We start from the raw sequence: 26,356 nt of genomic DNA, 5'->3' as shown, positions 1-26,356 counted from the left end.
ATAGGTAGGTAGGTAGGTAGGTAGGTAGGTAGGTAGGTAGGTAGGTAGGTAGGTAGATAGATAGATAGATAGATAGATAGATAGATAGATAGATAGATAGATAGATAGATAGATATAGCGAATAGACAAACAGATAGAAAAGGCAGACAGACAGAGAGATAGACATATAATAAAGAAGGAATAGACAGACAGACAGACAGGCAGGCAGACAGACAGACAGACAGACAGACAGACAGACAGACAGACAGACAGACAGACAGATGAGACTGACAGAAAAGAAGGAATAGACAGACAGACAGATAATAAAGAAGGAATAGACAGACAGACAGACAGACATACGAGATAGACAGAAAAGAAGGAATAGACAGACAGATAGACAGACAGACAGATGAGAGATAGACAGAAAAGAAGGAATAGAGAGCAGAAAGATAATAAGGAATAGACAGAAAGACAGACAGGCAGATGAGAGATAGACAGATAATAAAGAAGGAATATACAGACAGACAGACAGACCGACAGACAGACAGATGAGAGATAGACAGAAAAGAAGGAAAAGACAGACAGACAGACAGACAGATGAGAGATAGACAGAAAAGAAGGAATAGACAGGCAGGCAGACAGACGGACAGACAGATGAGAGATAGACAGACAGACAGACAGACAGACAGATAGATGAGAGAAAGACAGAAAAGAAGGAATAGAGATCTGAGAGATAATTAAGAAGGAATAGACAGATAGACAGACAGACAGACAGATGAGAGATAGACAGATAATAAAGAAAGAATAGACAGACAGACAGACAGACAGACAGACAGACAGACAGATGAGAGATAGACAGAAAAGAAGGAATAGACAGACAGACAGACAGACAGACAGACAGATGAGAGATAGACAGAAAAGAAGGAATAGACAGGCAGGCAGGCAGGCAGGCAGACAGACAGACAGACAGACAGACAGACAGACAGATGAGCGATAGACAGAAAATAATGAATAGACAGACAGACAGATGAGAGATAGACAGAAAAGAAGGCATAGACAGACAGACAGACAGACAGATAATAAAGAAGGCATAGACAGACAGACAGACAGACAGACAGACAGACAGACAGACAGACAGATGAGAGATAGACAGAAAAGAAGGAATAGACAGACAGACAGACAGATAATAAAGAAGGAATAGACAGACAGACAGACAGACAGACAGACAGATGAGAGATATACAGAAAAGAAGGAATAGACAGACAGATTTAGAGTTGTATAACTATTTGGTGTAAAAGGCTCAAGCATTTTTCAGCGGTATTATCTTACAATGACATCATCTCTTTCACAGCTTTTTACTCACACATCTCTCTCTCTCTCTCTCTCTCTCTCTCTCTCTCTCTCTCTCTCTCTCTCTCTCTCTCTCTCTCTCTCTCTCTCTCTCTCTCTCTCTCTCTCTCTTCCTTTTTCTCTCTCCCTCGTCTCTCTACACCATTTTACAGCGATAACTAGATTTCCTCACATTAGTTTTTTCTGATCTAAAATTCTGTGGTTGTACAGAGAGAAACGTCTTCATCAGTTTCTATCAGATGTGAGTGTTGCACTGAGTCTTTCCCCAATGAGGAGACAAGAGCTGAAGAGAGTGTTGCACCACCTTCTAAAAATACCTGTCCTAAATTTCCCAACCCCAAACGGAAACACACAGAATCCTTGAATAAAGCTTGTTGCTTATCTACCAAAATGAGGAACCATCAGTGATTCCTGAGGCTTCTTTCTTACAAAAATATGAATGTTTTTAACCATGTTTAAGTCTATTGATATTACCAAGAGCAGAGTTTTGTGAATACTCACTGCCTTTTTCTTATTAAACCTTCCGTTAGACCAAAACAACAAGATCAATAAGTGGAACATTTACAGCTTTTTCATTAACTAACCGTAAAGTTGTCTCAAGAGGGAAAAGTTAAGCATACGGTGCAGCTCTGCCTTGTAAAAACACAACGTAGAACCCAACAATACTTTGACATTAGCTTAATTCAGAGAAAACAAAAATGCATTATTCATGCTATGATCTACAAGCTCCTATTCTCTGCCAGTCTGGTAAATATCTGAATACATTTGCATTACTTAAAACCCTTGGGAATGAGTAGTATGCCTTTGGTTCACTTGCTTCAAGGTGCTGTAGTAGCAGTGGTTTAAAACAATATAACTTTAACCCCATCATGTTCGTTCAAGGAGAAATTAAATATTAGTTTAACACTTACTGCTGCGTCATAATGCTGTTTACAGTTACGCTTATACAAGCAAAGCATCACATCAAAATGTTATAATGGGATGTAACTATCTGATGCATATATTTTCACTGGTTTGTATACTGAGCCTGAGCAACTGTGATTTTGCTAAAGTGGAAAAAACTGCTATGTGGGGTTAAATTTCATACACTAGGAGGCGTGTAACATCTGTTCGAGATATAAATGCGAGCTGGGTTTCTTTCTGGCAACCTAACCAGATTGGACTTGAGCTGCATTTCCATGGCAACCACCTCCGTTGCTCAAATCTGTTTGAGTTCCATGTATGCTGGCTGATATTGCATCTTGTCCTTGCATGCTCCAAACAGTGAATGTTCAGCAGATTTTATGGTTTCACTACAACAGAGCAGCCTACCTGGAGAGCAGCTTGATTTTGAGTTCAACAAGACTTGCTCGCAAGACTTTTCTGTCTGAATCATGGCACGATGATTCAAATCCTACACCCACAGTTTGAAACATGTTAATGTTCAAAAACTGAAAACTGAATCATGATCATATACTGTTTCCATCTGAATCATGTTAAGTGATTTGAATATTAATCGTAACTCTTGATTCTTTCTCTATTTACTTGCTTTTAGATACTAAATTATCAATGCAACGATTCAATTCTTTTTTACGTTCAGTAATACTGCTGTAGTTTAGATAGTAATGCCCTAAATCATGTTCAAAAATTCACAAACCAGCTATTCCCTCTTTGTTAAAGGGGTCATATCGTGAAAATGTTAGCATTGCCACTTTGTAGGTGTGAGCAAAAATAGGTCATTGAAATTTGGCTTTCTTTATGATGTCATAAGGATATCTTATTAGAATAATACCGCCCCCTTAATGTACACTATCCAACCACAGCACTGCTATTTAGTGCAGAGAGAAAGAAAGAGAGAAAAAATAATTCACAGCACAATTGAGTTTGAATTACATCAAACCACCATCATTGTGAACAGTGTTTGCACTTCATCAGCTCATTTGCATTTTAAAAGACACACCCAAAACGACACATTTTTGCTCAAACCTACAAAGTGGCAATGCTAACATTTTCACGATATGACCCCTTTAAGTGATTCATACTGAACCATTTAATCGTTTAATTTGAACTCTTTTAATTTTTCAGATGCTATTGCCCATATCTGAATCAAGTGAAATGGTTAAAATCCTTCCTGTATAAATAATATTAACTGATTCAAATACTATTCCCCTCAATCGAATCATGTTCAATGAATTAAAAACTATTCCCCTCAACTGAACCCCGTTCAGTGATTTAGATACTACTCCTCTTATCTGAATCATGTTCAATGAATCAAAAACTACTCCCATCAACAAAATCATGTTTAATGATTCAAATACTACTCCCCTCAACTGAATCATGTTTAATGATTCAAATATGACTTCCTTTAACTGAATCAGGTTCTTTTATTATAAAACTACTCCCCTCAACTGAATCATGTGTAAATGAATTAAAAACTACTCCCCTCAACTGAATCATGTTCAATTAATCAAGTTCTACTCCCCTCATTTGAATCATGTCCATTTATTCAAAAACTACTCCCCTCAACTGAATCATGTTAAATATCTCAAATACCACTTCCCTCAACTGAATCATGTTTATTGATTCATATACTATTCCCTAAACTGAATCATATTCAATGAATAAAATAATTCCCACCCTTAACTGAATCAAGTTCAATTAATCAAAAACTACTCCCCTCAACTGAATAATGTTCAATTAATCAAATTCTACTCCCCTCATTTGAATCATGTCCATTTATTCAAAAACTACTCCCCTCAACTGAATCATGTTAAATATCTCAAATACCACTTCCCTCAATTGAATCATGTTTATTGATTCATACTATTCTCTAAACTGAATCATATTCAATGAATCAAATAATTCCCACCCTTAACTGAATCAAGTTCAATGAATCAAAAACTACTCCCCTCAACTGAATAATGTTCAATTAATCAGATTCTACTCCCCTCATTTGAATCATGTCCATTTATTCAAAAACTACTCCCCTCAACTGAATAATGTTCAATTAATCAGATTCTACTCCCCTCATTTGAATCATGTCCATTTATTCAAAAACTACTCCCCTCAACTGAATCATGTTCAATTAATCAAATTCTACTCCCCTCAACTGAATCATGTTTATTGATTCATATACTATTCCCTAAACTGAATCATATTCAATGAATAAAATAATTCCCACCCTTAACTGAATCAAGTTCAATGAATCAAAAACTACTCCCCTCAACTGAATAATGTTCAATTAATCAAATTCTACTCCCCTCATTTGAATCATGTCCATTTATTCAAAAACTACTCCCCTCAACTGAATCATGTTAAATATCTCAAATACCACTTCCCTCAACTGAATCATGTTTATTGATTCATATACTATTCTCTAAACTGAATCATATTCAATGAATCAAATAATTCCCACCCTTAACTGAATCAAGTTCAATGAATCAAAAACTACTCCCCTCAACTGAATCATGTTCAATTAATCAAATTCTACTCCCCTCATTTGAATCATGTCTATTTATTCAAAAACTAATTCCCTCAACTGAATCATGTTAAATATCTCAAATACCACTTCCCTCAACTGAATCATAATTATTGATTCATATACTATTCCCTAAACTGAATCATATTCAATGAATCAAATAATTCCAACCCCTTAACTGAATCAAGTTCAATGAGTCAAAAACTACTCCCCTCAACTGAATCATGTTCAATGAATAAAATACAATTTCCCTCAACTGAATCCTGTTCAATGATTCAAATACTACTCCCCTCAACTGAATCATGTTTAATGATTCAAATATGACTTCTTTAACTGAATCAGGTTCTTATATAATAAAACTACTCCTCTTAACTGAATCATGTTTAATGAATTAAAAACTACTCCCCTCAATTGAATCATGTTCAATTAATCAAATTCTACTCCCCTCATTTGAATCATGTCCATTTATTCAAAAACTAATCCCCTCAACTGAATCATTTAAAAATCTCAAATACCACTTCCCTCAACTGAATCATGTTTATTGAATCAAATAATTCCCACCCTTAACTGAATCAAGTTCAATGAATCAAAAACGACTCCCCTCAACTGAATCATGTTCAATTAATAAAATACAATTTCCCTCAACTGAATCCTGTTCAATGATTCAAATACTACTCCCCTCAACTGAATCATGTTCAATGTTTCAAATAATTCCCACCCTTAATTGAATCAAGTTCAATTAATCAAAAAATATTCCCCCCAACTGAATCATGTTCAATGAATTAAAACTACTTCCTTTATATGAATCATGTTCATTTATTCAAAAACCGTTCTACACCCCTTAACTGAATCATGTTCAATGTCTCAAATACAATTTCCCTCAACTGAATCATGTTCAATGAATCAAAAACTACTTCCTTTAAATTAATCATGTTTAATGTCTCACATGCTACTTCCCCTAACTGAATCATGTTCAATTATATAAATATATATTTCTATCTAACAATCCTGCTCCTATAACATAAGATGCAATGTTTTATCACAGTGTATTATTAAAAGTGACAGGAGCAGATCCACAGCTCTCACTTGTGCGACCAACCAGTTGTGGACTTATAAAATACAATTTGCTTAAAATGATAAGAAACTTCAAGGTTTGGAAGTTATTTGATTTGTTTTCCATACATATTCACAGACCTCTCAGCATGGTTTATAAACGCTCTACTACAAACCGGATACAACGGCATGACCGATACACACAGGGATTATGGGAAGTGTTCTTAATATTCAGCTTGACACCAAAATCAACTAGCATATACACTCACCTAAAGGATTATTAGGAACACCTGTTCAATTTCTCATTAATGTAATTATCTAATCAACCAATCACATGGCAGATGCTTCAATGCATTTAGGGGTGTGGTCCTGGTCAAGACAATCTCCTGAACTCCAAACAGAATGTCAGAATGGGAAAGAAAGGTGATTTAAGCTATTTTGAGCGTGGCATGGTTGTTGGTTCCAGACGGGCCGGTCTGAGTATTTCACAATCTGCTCAGTTACTGGGATTTTCAAGCACAACCATTTCTAGGGTTTACAAAGAATGGTGTGAAAAGGGAAGAACATCCAGTATGCGGCAGTCCTGTGGGCGAAAATGCCTTGTTGATGCTAAAGGCCAGAGGAGAATGGGCCGACTGATTCAAGCTGATAGAAGAGCAACTTTGACTGAAATAACCACTTGTTACAACCAAGGTATGCAGCAAAGCATTTGTGAAGCCACAACACGCACAACCTTGAGGCGGATGGGCTACAACAGCAGAAGACCCCACCGGGTTCCACTCATCTCCACTACAAATAGGAAAAAGAGGCTACAATTTGCACAAGCTCACCAATATTGGACAGTTGAAGACTGGAAAATGTTGCCTGATCTGATGAGTCTCCATTTTGGTTGAGACATTCAGATGGATCCATCATGCCTTGTTACCACTGTGCAGGCTGCTGGTGCATGGTGGTGTAATGGTGTGGGGGATGTTTTCTTGGCACACTTTGGGCCCCTTAGTGCCAATTGGGCATCGTTTAAATGCCACAGCCTACCTGAGCATTGTTTCTGACCATGTCCATCCCTTTATGACCACCATGTACCCATCCTCTGATGGCTACTTCCAGCAGGATAATGCACCATGTCACAAAGCTAAAATCATTTTAAATTGGTTTCTTTAACATGACAATGAGTTCACTGTACTAAAATGGCCTCCACAGTCAACAGATCTCAACCCAATAGAGCATCTTTGGGATGTGGTGGAACGAGAGCTTCGTGCCCTGGATGTGCATCCCACAAATCTCCATCAACTGCAATATGCTATCATATCTATATGGGCCAACATTTCTAAAGAATGCTTTCAGCACCTTGTTGAATCAATGCCATGTCGAATTAACCAGTTCTGAAGGTGAAAGGGGGTCAAAAACAGTTTTAGCATGGTGTTCCTAATAATCCTTTAGGTGAGTGTACTGCAGTGGTACTGAGAACTATTTAGACACTTATATTTACATTAAGTAATTTGGCAGGAATCAAACCCATGATCTTGGCATTACAGTGCTCTAGCTGAGCTACAGAAATAATGTGGTTGAACTTAATTACCTAAAAACGACTTAATAATGTATGAACCTTTAATCAATACTTAATAATGCATAAATGTTATTGCATTAGACAACAAGGTGTCACACCAAGTTGCATTAATTGAAAACCCAGCAAACACAAGCCCACTTTCAAGAAAAGCATTAACAAGAACAAGTATTTCAATTTTACATGAAAGAAACATTAGATGCGCTGTTCAAGGACAAAACTGATTTGGACACTACACTCTAAAAAAGCATTGGGTCAAAAAGGGATGATCCCAGTAATTTAACCCATGCTGGGATAGTTCAACCCAAAATACTGAGTGGTTTTAATCCATTGTGCGGTCAAATAAAAAAAAAATTGTGTTAATTTTAACCCAGCTGCTGGGATCATCCCCTTTTGACTCAACGCTGGGTTGAAAATAACTCAGCATATTTTGGAGTGTACCTGTTTGAGAACCGTTAGTACAACATTGCCAGGTAATGTGATGACTGACACCTGTGGGAACATGAGAGGATCAGACTTTATACATTATATATATTTTCTAATGCAGTGACAGACATATTTAAACGTAACTTAAACATCCTGATATGTTTTGGGGCAACTGTAGGTCACACAGGTACTGGAAGTGAGCATACCGGAACACCAAAATGAACAGTTCACCGCCAGGTTTGTGGGAAGCGTTTGAAAACGTCTTCATAATTTTATTACACTTCAGTTTTGCTGCTTTTACCTCTGGACAGAAGCTCTCAGAATCCTTTTAGTGGCATATCAGGTGTAGGATGTGTTTCTGCAAAACTAATAGGGCTGCTGTCCTTAAAGTCCTACAGGCTGCTAAATGCTTCTGCAGTAGTGTGTGACTTTCAAGTCTCGGAGAAACCGGTTCAATAAATCTTCCGTCTCAAAGACAGACTTTAATTTTCTGGACCCTTCTCCATTTCTCTACTTCAGCTCTTGTTTTCCAGATGACACAAGCACAATACAAATAGCCCAGGAGTATCAGAGAATGAAATATAACAAGAGAGCACTCGGAGAGCACTGAGAAATAACTTTGTGACATGCACACAGTGTGACGCGTCAACCCTTGACTATTTGGAAGATCGGGGGCTACAATCCTCAAAGGTCCACCTCACACACCTGAAGTGATATTACATCCAGATTCATAGAGGTAAATGGAGCTCTCTGTCACAAGAGCATTGTTGCACAGAAGAGTCAATAGCTCAAAGTTAGACATTGAATTACCATTGACTTGAGGTTTCCAACCTCTTTAACCCCTGGGGACCATGATGGTAATGAGTGTATTATATTATAAAATAAATATTTTCTATATTAAACCAATGGTTAGTGTTATGGTTTAAAGAAACAATATTTTTTATCATCTTTGTCTTTCTTGTTTATAAAGCACAATAAAAGCAAAACAACTGTTATATATTTTGTTTACTTGTGTACTTCCTGTATATTATACTAAATGTTTCAAGCAATGTTTGAATCCAAAGAAATTCGCAATTCTAAAAAGTGTAACGTCCCTCCTTACTGTCAATGGTGTATTATTAAAGTCAAATTCCTTTCTACTTAAATGGGGAAAGACAGATATCCCTAAAATCACTTTTAGATTGTTGTGGTATTTGTCCCGCCCCTCCTCCACTGCGATTGGGTGGCTGAGTGAAAAGTGACATTAATGAGCTGAGCGTTTCACCCAAAGATGAAAATGTTTCAACACTGGATGCACAGCGTTGAATGTGGAAGAAATGGACAAACTGTTTTTTTTTTTGGACTAAACTCCGCCCACAGGAATACGCCAGTCGCCAGATAAGCTAACGGCAAGCTAAGCTGCTATCGAATCACAACACACTAAACAAGCTACACAATCAGAACTCATTACGTATTTCTGAAGGAGGGACTTCATAGAACAAGGAAGACATCAGCCTGTTTTGAGGACAGTGAAAACAGCGCTATACAGATAAGACAATTGTGTGAAAAATACAGTTTTTTTTTTACATGTGAAATATGAACACATGTTATATTGCGCACTGTAAACACAACCAACGCTTTAAAAACACAGAAAGAACGGGACCTTTAAGGTTATAAAACGTTATTTAAAACATGATTTGTGAGTCAAATTGATTTTCATGATGCAAAGACTACAACTCCAATCTAGGGAATTAAGTTTTCTGACACCACTACAAAATGGCCGACACCCAATGCAGTGCACATTGTAAAGTATAAAGGGTGTGCATTGACGTCACTTTTCCATGTGAAACATTTAACAAAATGGCTGCGGCTGCGAAAATGTCAGTATAACTGACAATTATCAGCAAAAATTTATTTAGTTGCACTTGATAGTTACCCTTGCAACTTGTCAACCCACCTTTGGTCAGTAGTAGATGGCAGGGACGATCCATCTACTTCTCCTTTTGGTGTTTTTTTGCAGTGTGTAAATAAATTTTTATACAACAGAAGTTTTGTTTCACCCAATAAGAAAAATAAAATGATTTTCCAGGTATCATAGGTTAAAACAAGGCGAGGCATATTTTTCCATTTCAGGTTCATGGATTTGTGGCGAGTTGCTATTCTTGTGTCCATAAAATAAAATATTAAAATAAAGTTGGAAAGCTGATCTTGATCTTTATAGTTTAGAGGAGCTCTTGACCATCACTCCAGAAGACTGCCGACTTCTCTCTTCTTTCAATGCCCAGGGCTTTCTTTGAGGATAAGAGTGTATGAATGGAGTTTCCAGCAGGGCTGCTGTGATTAATATAGGTGTCACCTGGTGAGTAGGCCTGGGAGCACCATAGCGTCTCATAACCGGATCCAATCTGAATAACCTCTCGGCTTAATGTGTCCACCACATCGCCTGCGGCCCACACTTTAATGTCATTATTAACCCTTTTTCACAAGCACCAGACATTCTTACTGACTCCACGAGACACAAGCTTGATGTATGACACAATATAGCTACGTTAGTAACCCTTTATATACCGACAAAGACTAACAAAATAAATAGACTTTTACACAAGAAAAAGTGATTCCAGCATCTTGATACTGTTTCCAAGCAAAGTCTATGGTTATTTGGAGACCCTTGGATATTGGGCTTTTACTAATATGTGACCCTGTCTGTGAATTCCAGGTTGAAGTTTAATAATCTAATGATGAGATTTGGGTTTAAAGGGTTTGCTTAGTGTGTTAGGTGGCTAAATGACAGTAATGCTGTTGTTTATGCATTCACAAAATTGTCTAAAGATGAATTATTAATATTGTAAATGATGTAAAACATTTAGCACCTTGATGGGACTGTGCAGTTTATATTAATATTAATGCATTTGACAAACAATCATGATGCCGGAAACTTAATGGCCAGTGTTCATGGGTCAAATTGGTCCAGTAGCCAATCTGACTGGATATTTAGGTCTATTTAGACACTGAATTGAGTAAATATAAAGCACATACATGTCAATTACTATAAAGATGTACTAGTATATGTTGACAGCAATCTTGTAAATAAAGATTGCTTGTTAAGACTACAATGACAAGGGCCACTTGTGATTTTCAAAAAATCAATGATAGCTTACTGGTCAATAAACAAATCTACAAATGTTGTGTGTGTACCATCATTATAAATAATTGCTAAAAACGCAAGATCCTAAGGTTGAGCAAATACATTTCTCTTGTAGAAAATTGTCTGAAAGAATTCCAAGAGAAGTCCCAGCTGAGGTTTGTTTACCTGCACTTTACCTGAGAGGAAACAATAAAAAGGGATTTAACATTCATAATGACAGATTTGCTGTATTTGTGCCAGATTTGCTGTATTCTCTTCATTTACCTACTAGCAAGAAATATACAAGAGAAATTAGTTTAAAATTTTTCTGGCTTTATTATTTTTTATTTTAGTTTGTTTTTGTCTTTTTTATTTCTGTCTGCTTTTAAACTATAAACTATTTATATAAAACATTTAAAATTTGAGCGATAGAAAATGAGATAGGATCAGGTCGAACTTAAATCTTTATCCCCAGAAGTCTATTCTGCCCGTCTATTAAGTTGCGTGACTTTCAGTTTGTAACACATCTCATAGATTTTAGCTTGAATATTAAATATCTACACTCAAAAAAATAAAAAGTTGGATTTACTTAAAAAACCTTCGTCAAGTGGGTTCCACATAGCTTTGTTAAGTAATGTCAACAAATAAAATTTAAGTTGTATTTACTAAAAAAGTTTGTGTAAAATTGACAATTTAAATGTTACATGGACTAAAGAAATCCTAGTAAAATCACTATTATGAAACATTTAATTGATGAAAAAAAATTATGATTTAATAACTCCATAACAACGAATCAATCAATCAGAGTGCAGCTGCTCAATACAACCTTTATTTAATTATAGTTTATCAAACATATCACAAACATATTTGAAATGCAATGTAACATTTCAAACCATTTGTTGGTTTGTTTTGTTCTAAAATATATCAGAACAAGTTAATTAACTAATACTTGGCCACTTATTACTCAGGTACCTATCTAATCCTGCTACACTTTTGCAAGAGGGTACAACAATTCTGCCAGAACAACAATTTACCCATAATACACTGCAGCATCATCAGCCAATGAGATGCAAGTCTGTATTGGTTTTATTAATCTGTTACTTTTACGCAACAATGCTTTATTGGCTGAACAAATAATTTTGGAGTAAAGCTGACAAGACACAGTCTTTTGTTGAAATTACTAAGTTAAATTAATCATATGCCGTTACTTGTGTTTGTTAAGTAAAGTGAACAAGAAATTATTTAGTAAAACTGACTCCAACCAAGTTCATTTTTTATGTTTTCCTGAAAGACCATAATGTTGAAGGAAAACATCACTGTTTTACTATGTTCTTACCTCAACTAAGATTAATGAATACATCCCTATCTTTTACTTAATCTTTGTACAGCGCATCATGAATGTGTTATCATTTAGCCTAGCCACATTCAATCCTTACTGTGGGTTCACACCAGCCACGTTTGAGGCGTCAAATCTGCGTCTACCGCATCCAGTTTGCCACTTGAACATTTTGAGTTTACTCGCTTCATTCAGGCGTCAATTTTAGTAATTGAGACATTCACGCAGAAATTTGCGTCATGGGAGGGGCTTCTGCAACTTTGCTCGCTTCCTGTAATCACGTCACTACTAGAGCAAGCTCCTGATTGGTTAACGTGGCGTGTTTTTCCGCCAAAGTTCACATTTTTCAACTTGCGCGTTTCTTGCGGCAATGCTCAATTCACGCGAACTAGATCATGAATGAGATGGAATCGCGTCTACTGCATCACGCTAAATGCCTAATTGGCACCGCTAGACCTCCAGATGCGCGTCAACGCATCTTCACATTGACTTAACATTGAAATCACTCGTGCATTGAAATCAACTCTGCATTCTACTTCTACCACGGCTGGTGTGAACGCAGCATTAGGATCCAAACAGGGATGATTTTAGAAGCCACCAATCACTTCCATGTTTTCCCTATTTAAAGACTACGATCTTGGGCACAGTAATATTGACGGAAGTTTGAGCGAGAGGGGGAGTAGTCAGGAGTGATGATGTTACTGCACACCGAGTAGATTTTCGATTTCTTATCAGCTTAAAAATCGCCACGTTTTATTGTGTTTCACCATACTTACTCGTGTATCTACTCATGTAACAGTCTTTAAATAGGGAAAACATGGAAGTGTTTGGTGGCTTCTAAATTCATCCCTGTTTGGATCCTAAGGAATGAATGGGGCTAGGCTAAATGCTAACACATTCACGACACGCTGTGCAAAGATTAAGTGCACGCATTGCATAATGTATTAATTTGTCTAAGTTGAGGTAAGAACATGGTAAAATATAGTAGTCAACATTTGAAGTGGATCAAAAACATTCATCAAAGTTGTCCTAGGACAAAATGGGTAATGGGTATTGGTTTTAAGACAACTTTTAGGAAAGGCTTTGATCCACTTCAAATGTTGACTAGTGTATAAAAAAACGGTGGTGTTTTCCTTTAACTCTGCATTCTACTTCTAGAAATGAGGTCATAGTGCAGATAATATGTCAGTCTGATCACAAGCAATAGAAAGGCCAAAGTTTTGATTTATTTAAAAAAATGCATTGATCATAAATGTAAAATCTGACCCAAGTCAAATGTATTCTTCCACATGTCAAAAAGATCTCTCCAACACACAGGGATGTGGTACTTTGACCCCTTACTTGCAGTATTTCCACAACAAAGGGTCATAGATCGCCTTTTATTTTCTTTCTTTAATTCCCCTTGATCGTCTGTTTCTCTGTAGTGTTTACCAGCCTCTGGTCTGAGTATTGATCCATCTAGAACATCCCAAAAAATCAGAAATTTCTTCAGAATCCAGTTTCTCATTCTCAGAGCAGAAAACATGAAAGATTTCCAGGTTCAATTTTAATTTCTACAAACCCCTGTAGAGCTGATGGACTTAATATTAACTTCAATCACATCATATTGCTGTGAGGAGAACCCAGTTATTAGGATGAAAATATCCTCAGGAACCTAGTCACAGTACAAACATATCTTTGTATTGTTCATTTTCATTCTTTCAAATTTGTATCTAACTGAAACTATTGCAGGCATCTCACTGTATTTCATTAGACAGCCCAAATTTTGCAGTTTTGCAGTGTGCTGTACTTTTCCCTGAAACTATTCTACAAAGTATTTTGCATGCTCTTTTTAGTTTACAGGTTACATAAAATATTTACCAAAAACAGGCATCTTGTGGAAATGTTGCGGGCACTGTTAAATCCCCATGAAATCAAAATTTAAATGTTTTTGCATTTGGTATGAATATGTTTGCCTTATGAATATCTATAAGAGTGTAGTTTAACCAAAGACAAAATTCACATGAAAAAGACATTGTATGATTCAAACTTACAGTCTCTCACTTCCACCAATAGATATCAATGATTTTTATGACATCATTCTGCACTTCAGCTTCACTGCGTCCAAAACTGTCTACTTCATGTATAGATAAGTGATCTATACATGTCTGAATTCATAGTATTAGTAAAACAGTAGGTAAAAAGTACCCGGATGACCTACTACCCTTCTGGTAAGATTTTGAAGTGTGCATTCGATGGACCCTTTACTATCCCATCAGCCCCCTGGAGAGGAGTCACCAAATGAAGAAAAAGAAGGAGAGGCGTCATCATATTCAAAAATATTGGAAAATTAAACGCGGCTCTATTTAAATGTAAATTCACTGTCCCTTGTGGTTAAACAGCATCCAAATTAAGGACTCATTTGTTGCTATGACAACGTATGTCACGTGATGTATCAAACATTTCATACTACCCATATTCATACAACTTTATATAGAGTGGTCAGTGTACTTCATCTAATTTAGTACGTACTGTCACAGTATACGCTTTCGAACGCACGGCTTCTCATTACATTCCAGTCTGTAAATGCTATTGGCTATTTAAAAAGGAAGGGCCATCCTAACTTCCTGATGTTTCACTGAAAATTACATTCATTAATGTATCGGACAATTCAGTGCATTTCAAGGCACTTTAGTGGGTCTTTAATGTCCATGTCAACAACCTTGATATATATAGTAATTACTTGAATTAATGTTTTTAGTGATATAATCAGGATTTTCATCTCTTCTACTCTTTTGTTCTCTAAAACGGTCATTAAAATGAATGATCAAATCCTACCTTGCATAAATAAAAAAAATACATTAACGCATGAGAAGTAGCCCCACCGGGCCGCCTCACGACTGTCCCATTCATTCCGTTTCTGATTGCATCGCATCAAAAATTCATTAGTTGGATTCTAATTGAGCTCGCTCCCCAAAGGAAGATCCCTGTGTTCTTTAGCCACTCTTCGAAAGCAGAAGCGACATATGTGGGTCGCACCATAAGGGCTCATTAAAATGCAGAGGACATTTTGGCCTGTTCCTACAAATGCCATACTGGTCAGGGTCAGCTTTTCCAATCTGTCTCAGTATAAATATAAAGTACAGCAGGGGTAATGGGAATGCATTGTTCTCGTTGGATCCAAAAGGGCGATCTTCAGATGAATAATACGGCACGATCTAAAAAAACAAATATGGCATCTAACAAACAAAAGAATGAATAGTTGAAAAGCAATACAAGTGATGTCTGATGGGCGGATGATCAAAGAGTTTTAAAAACTTGGATTTATTTTTAGAAACAAGACCTTTTGAGTGTATTGCTGAAATATATTAATGATGTTAAGTTTACAGGACTATTGCTTGCACAGGTCCAAAGCTCGTTTTTTTTAAAGAAAATAATACAGTACACTGTAAAAAAGAAAAGATGTCAAATAAATATATATTTTTGTTACTTTAACTTAACAAATTAAGTGCAAAAATTTCAACTTGTTTTTATATGTTATGTTAATATATCACAAGTCAAAACTTAAAATAGTAGATTGAATTGAAACCAACTGAAAATTATGGGGATATAAACAGACCATATGGACCATATACATTTCTGAAAATATTTTGGAAATACAACCCCTCCTTGTTTAAGATCTGTAATGTCATATACATACTGTATATGTCACAATGGGTGCTAATGCTAATTTTTACATTACATTGGGTATTTATTTCCTCAATTGAGAAAAAAACATTTTATTCATTTTTGCCCAATAACACAGATTTAACTGACAACATATACTGAAATAATACTTTGCTGGGTTTGTATTATAATTTCTTTTTAGAAATAATTGTTTTATTTGGTTTTGCCCAACATATTTCTAAGCTATATAATGGTGACTATTACGAGTCAAAACAACAACATTGTTTTCAGAGTTTCCTTTTCATTTGTTGGTCCATACATTCCTCCAAACTATAACTTGAAAGTTCTAGTTTGAGTTAAACAAAAATGTATTTTCAAGATTTCCCTTTTGCTACAACATATATGAAAACATAAAAATGCACAAACTAAAATATAACAAAAACAAATTACTACCTCACACTGGAGGTCTTTTAAACATCTTCATAATGCAAAAACATTGTAAAAACATGCACACTGTTTGCTAAAACTGTCAAACACAAAAATATTAGTGTAAACAAAACCTTTCAACCATGTTTACTACACTGTAAATGATGTCAAATCAACATATACTTTTATGATACTTTAACTTAACAAATTAAGTTAAACAATTTCAACTCCAGAATGATCTTTAGTGCATTGTGAAAGTCAAATTGTTTCTTGAATCTGTTTATGTTATTCTCACTACAAAAAAGATTAAATGACATCAAAACAGTATAATAGTTTGATTATATATTTTTTTTAACAATTTAATTATTTTGAATAATTTGTATTTGTTTAAATATGCTTTAAAATGAGCAGCAGAAAGTATATCACTTCAAAATAACTGAATGAGTTTAATTAAGCTGCTCATTACCCTCTTACTTAATGTCACATTAAAATGTATCCTACTATTTTGCAGTTTAAAGCCTGATGTGACATATGTCACCATAATATTTACATAACTTGTTTTTATCAATTTGTTAAGAAATGGTTTAACATAATTTGAGACATGGTATTACAACAACATTACAATTGTTAAAACCATTAAATGTCCCTTTAGAAACAAAAACAAGCTTAATTAGAGGTTGCTGACACTCACAAACATGACAGCCATATTGAAAATGTTGTCATGGAAACACAAAAATCCCAAGGTGGCATGTGACCTAACTGAGATGTCCCGTAGTTGTCCCTTAAGGAGTTAAAAACCAGGGAGACTGCTTTAAAAGGACCTTTCCAGATCATCACCAGAGTTTGTGACACCTGTGTCACCATGGATTCTCTCAAGTGAAATTGGTAAGGAGGCAATATTTAAGATCAATAAGATCAACATTTTTGGTCTTGTCCACAAGAGAATGACTACTTTATATAGAATGATACTATGCTAACCCAGAGGTAAACAACATTGATCAGAGATTTCTCTTTTGTAGCTCACAGAGTCAAATTCATAAAATGAGTAAGGAGCTGTTAAATTGTTGATGATTGTAAAAGGTTTGGGTCTGGATTGCAGACTTGGTTAATCTAAACTCAGTTTGTGACATGGTTAAGGTTTCTTCTGAAACTCTAATGGAGACATTTTTGAGATTTATTTTCTAAGGAGAAATATTTGAGACTTTTTTTAATATGTCAAATAAATTTGGTGTCTCCAGAGTACGTATGTGAAGTTTTATCTCAAAATACCATAAAGATAATTTATTATACCATGTTTAAATTGCCACTTTATAGGTGTGAGCAAAAATGTGCCGTTTTTGGTGTGTCCTTTTAAATGCAAATGAGCTGATCTCTGCACTAAATGGTATTATCCCCTTCTGACATCACAAGGGGAGCCAATTTTCAATGACCTATTTTTCCACATTTTTGCAGAGAATGGTTTACCAAAACTAAGGTACTAGGTTGATCTTTTTCACATTTTCTAGGTTGATAGAAGCACTGGGGACCCAATTATAGCACTTAAACATGGAAAAAGTCAGATTTTCATGATATGCTTTAAGCAAACGTTTCCATTTGTTTTCCATTTAGAGAAATAATTGCGATATTAAAGAGATCTCATCTGTGATTTCTCTATCATATGGAAACATAAAGAGCCAAATAAAAGACATGCACAGCAAACACATTTACACCTTGAAATTACATTGTTTATTTTCTACACACATGAAAAAACCTATTAGCTTTGACTTTGAAAAAGGGTTTCATTATCTTACTAATTTCTGCAGCTCATTACGCTACCTCACATCTTCTTCAGGGTAATACAAATATAGAAATAACAACCATACTGACACACCTGCAGCTGTCAGAGATCTGTATATGTATAAAGACTATTTTTAAATTTGCATGTTGGTGCTACGAGGAAGTTAAAGTGCCTATATTTCGAGTTTAAGTTTGTGCAAACTGAGAAATCTTTATTGAGCACAACTTTATTAAATGTTTTGTTAAAGGAATACTCAAGCAAAATTTCAAAATTACCCCATGATTTACTCACCCTAAAGCCATCCAATATACATATGTATCATCTTGGAGAGAGTTTTAGCGCAATGAGCGTTGGTTTCCATGGGTACACCGTCGTGAATAGCGAGTCCAAATATGGATATTTTTCTTACAAAATCTCATCGATTACCCACAAAAGAGCCCATTAGAGCCGTGTGGATTACTTCTGTGAAAAATGGATGCAATTTATTGAGGTTTAAAGTCGGAAGTTGTTCCCTGATCAAAGCTTGGAAGAGCAAGCATCTCTGTAAAGATACTTTAAAAAAATGTACACGTTACACTTTTTTAGTTTAGCTAGTGCTGATGGAGACCACAAATAAAGCACAAATTTCAAAAAGTATTTTATTAGATAACAGAGAGACGATGCTATATCTGTAAATCATGGTGGAGATTTCTTAAAGATCAGCTCAGTATCTTCCTTGCACACCAAGTTCTTTTTCAGCCGCTTGTTCAATGGCACTATGAATAATCTTCACTTCCTCTTGGGTCAGAGTTCTCTCCATGTGACGGTACACGATGCGGTAACAGTGGCTCGATCTCTTTGTCCTGAAATGGTATGAAAAGAAAGACGACATATCATTATAAAGACCTTTATCTGTTAACTGCTGTGACCTGATGGTTGAGTCATAAAGCTGAACTTGAGACGCGCATCAATATCTCTAAGCAGTAAAAGGAAAATCAAAGGGGTTTGAAGCAACATACAGAAAGCAACAAGTGCGAATAAACAATAACAGAATTTTAAACTATTCTTCAAATGCAAGTTTAGTTGGCGTAGGGCAGAGATATTTCTGCATGCGTAAGTTATATAAGAGCGTATATAAGGTCAACCTAGTCTGTGGAAGAAAACCATTCAGGGAAATCTCTACATAAACTCTCTCTCTCTCTCTCTCTCTCTCTCTCTCTCTCTCTCTCTCTCTCTCTCTCTCTCTCTCTCACAAACACACACGCACGCACACACACACACACGCACGCACGCACGCACGCACGCACGCACACACACACACACACACACACACACACACAGAAGAAGTGTGCTTTGTCTCAGGAGAGTAACGATTTGGATTAACAAAGACAAGAAACTACAAAGTTTTCACTTACACAGAGCTCTCCGGGGAGAGCAGTAAAGTCAGGCATGATTCCTTCTTAAATGTGCAGCCTGCATGTACGCAAGACTGCAGAATACAGAGGAAGAAAGGAAGCGGCTGGACTCGAACAAATCTTCATGGGGCAACCGAGTGAAACAAGATGGTTGACAGCCAACAGAAGAATATAACAGCTGCTGGGTTTCCAGTGCAAATCAACGGGGAGTTGCGAAGCTACATCGGATTCACTTTGCTGATATTGGATTTAGAGGCAACAAGGCCCTGCTGATGCCCATCAGATGTACAGTGACATCCTAATGCATAAAAACTGGAGCTTAAAGCTGACGTATGCATTGTTAAAACACAGTAAATAATAACTTTAAATAAAGGAAAATGTGCAGTTGTTATTACCAAATAAATCCTGACAGGATGATCCAGATCTAGTAGAGTTACATTTGGAAAAAAACAACTAATTGGTTTTACACAAGTGTGCCGCACAAGCCCTGAAAAGTAAAGCCAAAACCTCTCGATCGCCCCCCAGTGACTGGTCAGTATAGGTCATAAACCCCGCCTCCCCCATGTTATTCAATGGGACTTCAGACTAATTAAAAAATCTTAATTAAACTTCAATGATCTTTTTTCCGAATCTGGTTTCTGTCATTTACTGTAGTTTTTATCACGCTGATGTTAATTCAAATGTTTGTTTTTAACTCTTTCCCCGCCATTGACGAGATATCTCGTCAATTAAGAGAAAACGCTTCCCCGCCAATGACGAGATTTTCCGTCTTTCCGCAATACCGCTATTATCCACCAGGTGGCGCCCTTCCGCAACTTTTTAAAACCGGAAGTATTGCCCTATGGCAAGCTGCTGCATGTCCGTGTCTGTTTTAAAGATCGCTCTGAATGGGATCTCTATGAAAAGTCCGTCACAAATATGGAATTATTTTTGCTTTTTGCTCAAAATGTGGTGTTTTTGCAAAAACCTACCCATATTCAAAAGCTGATTGCAAAAGAACCACTAAAGGTAGGATGAAACGGTTTTTTTTGTTTGAAAGCAGAGGGTCTGTTCTTTCATTTGGTATATTGTATGTTTATTTATTTAAAGAAGAACATTTTCTGGAAGGCATTAAACTTTGGTGAAAATCATGAAAAACGCTGGCGCTGGCTGGCAACTTTTTTTAAAAACGCTGGCGGTGAAAGAGTTAAAATAAGTTTGTGTTTAGTTAGTTATTTAATAATATAAAAACCGTGGTGTCACGTCATGATTGACAGCTGTGATATCGTGTGATATGCGCATTCTGCGAGAGCGAGTGCGGGGTCTTGATTTCACGGCTTCACTTCCTGCTCACTAGTGCGCATGACTGGTCCCGAAATCGCTACTGCGCAGACTCAAAACCCAAGATGTCAGCGCCATATCGGGATACTGGCGGCTTCACTTTTCACTTTTCAGAGAGCGAACAGGCGTCGTCCATCTTTTTTTACAGTCTATGGTTTTACATCATCCCACTTAGTATATACACTTTAAGAAAGGATGTGTTAATTTTTTACACATTTTTCTGTGTTATGCTTTTAAAACACTGTGTGTCATTTTGTGTTAAAATAAAACCCAAATTGTATTAAAAAAGTAACACAAAATGTGTTGTTTCCAAAATAAAACTGTATTCTGGGACAACGCATTAAGTGTGTTGTTCCTAAACTAACACTGATTGTGTTGTTTTTAGGAGTGTGGCTAAATGCCACATGAATGAATATTTTTTTTTAAATATTAAACCTTTTTTATTTTATTAACATATTTCTTGTAACTTTATTTATTTATTTTTTATCCATTTTAAGGTTTTTATCAATGTTTATTTTACATTTTTATTAGTATTGTGTAATGGTCACATGACATGCAAATAAAATATATATTTTGTTAGTAAAAACTACTTTGTTAGTAAGTGTTTTATTTAGATTTTTTTAATTTTATTTATTTATTTTTATTTAGCTTTTCATAAACAGGGAATGAATAAATAGTTGGACAGAAAATTTTTATTTGATATATATCATAAGCGCATTTGTAACAAATGCATTTCTGTGATGAAAAAAATTCTGCTTTAAGACAAGAAGCCTGCCCAACAAAAATAACAACCTCATGGTTTGTTTGTGCAAGCAGGTTATAGCGACGTACAGTAACGTTTTAGAGGTAAGCGCCATCTAGGGGCCAGCAGGTTATTACAACCTGGAGCATCTTACCACACCCCTACCCTAAACCCAACCACTTATCAACCATATAAATTGCACTTTTCAATTGCATAGTACCCATTGGTTTGGTTTATGTTAGGTCGGGTCAGCTCACTTTGGCATGGTTAGCTTTTCCATCGAGTTTAGTAACACTTCGGAGTGGGAGGGATTATAGGCGTGTTGTTATATTTGTGCTGCCTACTGCTGTGACATCATACACGTGAGAGCGTCGTTGTACATTCCCATACATTCATTTATTTCTCAGTCCGCCACAAAATTAAAATTGAAAAAAAAAAAAATGAACCTTACCCCAGTTTTTTGTTCAATACAAGCTATATCAATGGCAATGAATATATATAATAATAATAATAATAATAATAATAATAATAATAAATAAAAAAATTGCTTTATCAGTAAGCCACTTGCTATACGCATCAAAGATTAAAGGGCCAATATTATGCCCATTTTTACAGATGTAATATCTCAGATGTGTCAGAATCCTGCCGGATCCTGTTGGTATTTTAGTCTAGTTTAGCATGGCAGGGTTCTGACAGTACATATGTTCTATGTGGGAAGTGTGTGGTTGTAGTATTGGTTTATTTCGACCACGCATTTCCCGGGTCTCGTCACTTTTTCCCCGATCCCTTACTCGTGATTATTTTCAGCTGTATGTAATTTACTTTCTCCCTATTTAAGAGTCCTTGTGTTTGTTGTCTAGTGCACGTTCGTCTTGTTTCATGCCTTGTCCCATGCTTGTTTCTTGCCCTGTCGGTTCCAGTAAGTTTTGTATATATTTAAGTCTTGTTCTGTTTAATGTATTGAAAGTTATTGTTAGTTTTTGTTAAGTTTAGTGTTAGTTTAGTGTTGTCTTCCCTTGTCTTGTTTTGCCCCCTCGTGGGTTTTGTTTTCCTGGTTTTTCCCCTGTTTTGTAATAAATTCCTTTTTTTGTTACGTCCGCATCTGGGTTCGTGTTTTGTGTTACCCCATATCCTGACAGAACGAACGTGCCAATAAAGAACCCAGCGGACTATGGCCGAGGATCCAATTTGGTGGAATGCCCTTACCGCAGAGTCACAATCCGGGTTTGGGTTTTTTCCACCACAAAAGGGACTCGGCCTGCATAGCTATGCCCAGAAGGTCCTGGACAGAAGGGCGTGCTTTCCGGATCGGATGGTCAACCGATACCTCCTGGCCGGCCTCGATAACCCTCCTCCTATTTCGGAACGAGCGGGTCTCATCTCCTTACCATTTTGGGAGATGGTGGACCGTCTCGAACCACAGCAAAGACCCCGGGAGGAGGAGTCGGCAGCCGGTCCACTGCCATCGGTTCCGAGGGGTTTCATCACGGGATCGATTAGACTGGGGAGTTCGGTCCCCGCCTCTCCGACTCCGAGGGGCTCGCACACACCTGTCTCACCCACACCTACCCCTGTTCTTCCTGCTACACTTCCCGTACTCAAGAACCGGAGGAAGAAGAACAGGAGGAAGGGGGATCTGACCCAGCCACCAGAGCGGCCAGAGCGTCTAGAGCGCCCAGAGCCGTCGACGCAGCCGCCAGAGCGTCCAGAGCGCCCAGAGCCGTCGACGCAGCCGCCAGAGCGTCCAGAGCGCCCAGAGCCGTCGACGCAGCCGCCAGAGCGTCCAGAGCGCCCAGAGCCGTCGACGCAGCCGCCAGAGCGTCCAGAGCGCCCAGAGCCGTCGACGCAGCCGCCAGAGCGTCCAGAGCGCCCAGAGCCGTCGACGCAGCCGCCAGAGCGTCCAGAACGCCCAGAGGCTTCGACGCAGACGCCAGCGCAACCCCAGCCTTGTGCGCAGCCAGCGCAACCCCAGCCTTGTGCGCAGCCAGCGCAACCCCAGCCTTGTGCGCAGCCAGCGCAACCCCAGCCGTGTGCGCCGCCCGCGCAACCCCAGCCGTGTGCGCCGCCCGCGCAACCCCAGCCGTGTGCGCCGCCAGCGCAACCCCAGCCGTGTGCGCCGCCAGCGCAACCCCAGCCTTGTGCGCAGCCAGCGCAACCCCAGCCTTGTGCGCAGCCAGCGCAACCCCAGCCGTGTGCGCCGCCCGCGCAACCCCAGCCGTGTGCGCCGCCCGCGCAACCCCAGCCGTGTGCGCAGCCAGCGCAACCCCAGCCGTGGGCGCAGCCAGCGCAACCCCAGCCGTGGGCGCAGCCAGCGCAACCCCAGCCGTGGGCGCAGCCAGCGCAACCCAAGCCGTGGGCGCAGTCAGCGCCACCCCAGCCAGACTTTGCCATTTTTGGCCATGGTCATCCCTGGACTCTCCCGAAGTCCACCCAGACTCTTTCCCCACCCTCCCACCCTGGACCACCCCCTATGAACTTTTGTGTTCCCCCACCCCCCCTCCCTTGTTTATTATTTTTATTGTCCCATCCCAATCCAGTCATTGTTATGTCTTGTTTGCCCCTAATGTTATTTGTTATGTTTTCATGGTTCATGTCATGTATGCAGTCCGTCTTGTCCCGTGTTTAGTGTTCCCCCTTCGAAGGCGTCTATTAGCCGCCTTTTGGAGGGGGGCGTACTGTCAGAATCCTGCCGGATCCTGTTGGTATTTTAGTCTAGTTTAGCATGGCAGGGTTCTGACAGTACATATGTTCTATGTGGGAAGTGTGTGGTTGTAGTATTGGTTTATTTCGACCACGCATTTCCCGGGTCTCGTCACTTTTTCCCCGATCCCTTACTCGTGATTATTTTCAGCTGTATGTAATTTACTTTCTCCCTATTTAAGAGTCCTTGTGTTTGTTGTCTAGTGCACGTTCGTCTTGTTTCATGCCTTGTCCCATGCTTGTTTCTTGCCCTGTCGGTTCCAGTAAGTTTTGTATATATTTAAGTCTTGTTCTGTTTAATGTATTGAAAGTTATTGTTAGTTTTTGTTAAGTTTAGTGTTAGTTTAGTGTTGTCTTCCCTTGTCTTGTTTTGCCCCCTCGTGGGTTTTGTTTTCCTGGTTTTTCCCCTGTTTTGTAATAAATTCCTTTTTTGTTACGTCCGCATCTGGGTTCGTGTTTTGTGTTACCCCATATCCTGACAAGATGTGCCTAGAATGTGCCTGTGAAGTTTTAACTCAAAATAGCCCACAGATCAGGTCCAAAATGCCCCTATTTGGGGATGAGCAAAAACTTGCTGTTTTCATGAGAGTTCCTGTTTTTGGTTAAAAAAATCTGGGACAACAGTAGACAATAGTTTAGAGCATAAGTGCTACCAAACACATTTAGAAAAGCTTTTGGGTAGCCAAGCAGTCAGTGGTCGTATGCGGGGCTTTATCAGTGTGACATCACATTAACAAGAGAATCAAAGCAGCATGTTTAATGAGTCTGCTTTGGCATAATGGGGGATAAAAAAAGGAGAAGTGGGTGGATTTGGTTCATTGTAGGGTGGTTGTGTTCACACCCTGCCAACACACTTTTATGTCCAAACACCTTGTAAAAGTACATTTTGCATAATAGGTGCCCTTTAAAAAAACATGCTATTTTAAAAATATAGCTAGCCTACTTAAACATCATACTGCACGTGTATTAACATGACAAGTGTGATAAAAGTCAGAATCTTTCAACTTTGTTGCCATGACAACAATACCATTAAGCCAATATGTTTTCATAGCCTGCATGCACAGATACCAGACCAGCACATGACGTAACCATCAGCAAACCTTTGTTAACATGAAGCGAACTCACTGGAACTACTTCTGTAATACATAACCAGATGTTTATCCAGCTAGAAACGTGGATTCACTTTAAATAGACAATTTAGAAGCTCCAATATTACATGAAATTTCACTGAATTATGCATGCAAGTGCTTTAACAAAAATACACATTTCTACTGAACGCTGACCCAGTTTGCTTCCAATGTAAGCGTCATACGGCAATTTTAGCTTTAAAAAAACAATAAGGCATACGCTGAAATGACTTTCTGTGCAAATCAATATTAGACCACAGGGCTAAACTTGTATTGAACCTGGGACGTCCCTTTAAAGCCCTGAAGTCATCCAGAATTCTTTTGTTTGTCACAATCGTCTGCTTTTATAAATCTGTGATGATTTATTCTCCATATAAAGGGGAATGTACACTGAATCCTAAGTGCTTTGGCAATCCAGCATCTCTGTATCAATAAACCTTCTCTCTCCCCACAGGGAAAACCAGCATCCTCACAGTCAAGCTGCTAAAAATAACCAACAGATGAGTGTGATCCCCGTAGGGAAGCTCATCCGTAACTGATTGACACATACCGAAAGATCATACCTGGTACTGTGGAGGGATTGAAAATGAATGCGATACAGTTTACGTGAGAAAAGTAAAAGGGTAAAGCAATTAAAGTAAACCCCAGTATGACAGGAAAAACGGTGACATAAATAGCTATCTGTAAAAATAGACGGCTATGAATATATCTGTGAAACGTGTCGGCTTTCTACCCACACAGGCGGCGGGAAAGCGTATCTGCGAACTTGTGGAATTTCCGGCTGGCGCGCAGGCTCCCTCTCTCAGCCAGACATCAACCCTGTGAGCTCCACAAATGTGAATCCTGACAATTTTAGGCTATCACAGGCTGCCGCTGGGACATGTATGTTTTCACGCATCCCGAACAGCCAAACTAGCTAATTGGATAAAGTGGTTCCAGAACTAAAGTTTCCTTTTT

At 38.0% G+C, this 26,356-nt stretch overlaps 1 protein-coding gene across 2 annotated transcripts in view; it reads right to left on the bottom strand.

Annotated features, from left to right (window-relative positions):
- Positions 1-18,740: 18,740 nt before the first annotated feature.
- Positions 18,741-26,356, bottom strand: part of fars2 (phenylalanyl-tRNA synthetase 2, mitochondrial) — a 183,895-nt gene continuing 176,279 nt past the window's right edge. For both annotated transcript variants that reach the window (XM_065294756.2, XM_073813159.1), the window contains exon 7: positions 18,741-18,958. In XM_065294756.2, coding sequence (XP_065150828.2) covers positions 18,820-18,958 — 139 coding nt within the window. In that variant the 3' untranslated portion in view covers positions 18,741-18,819. The remainder of the gene's footprint in view (positions 18,959-26,356) is intronic.

The sequence above is a fragment of the Paramisgurnus dabryanus genome, chromosome 22 (assembly GCF_030506205.2).
Source record: "Paramisgurnus dabryanus chromosome 22, PD_genome_1.1, whole genome shotgun sequence".
Lineage (NCBI taxonomy): Eukaryota > Metazoa > Chordata > Actinopteri > Cypriniformes > Cobitidae > Paramisgurnus > Paramisgurnus dabryanus.
The sequence above is the reverse complement of the archived record's forward strand: the minus strand, read 5'-3'. Positions and strand labels throughout refer to the sequence as shown.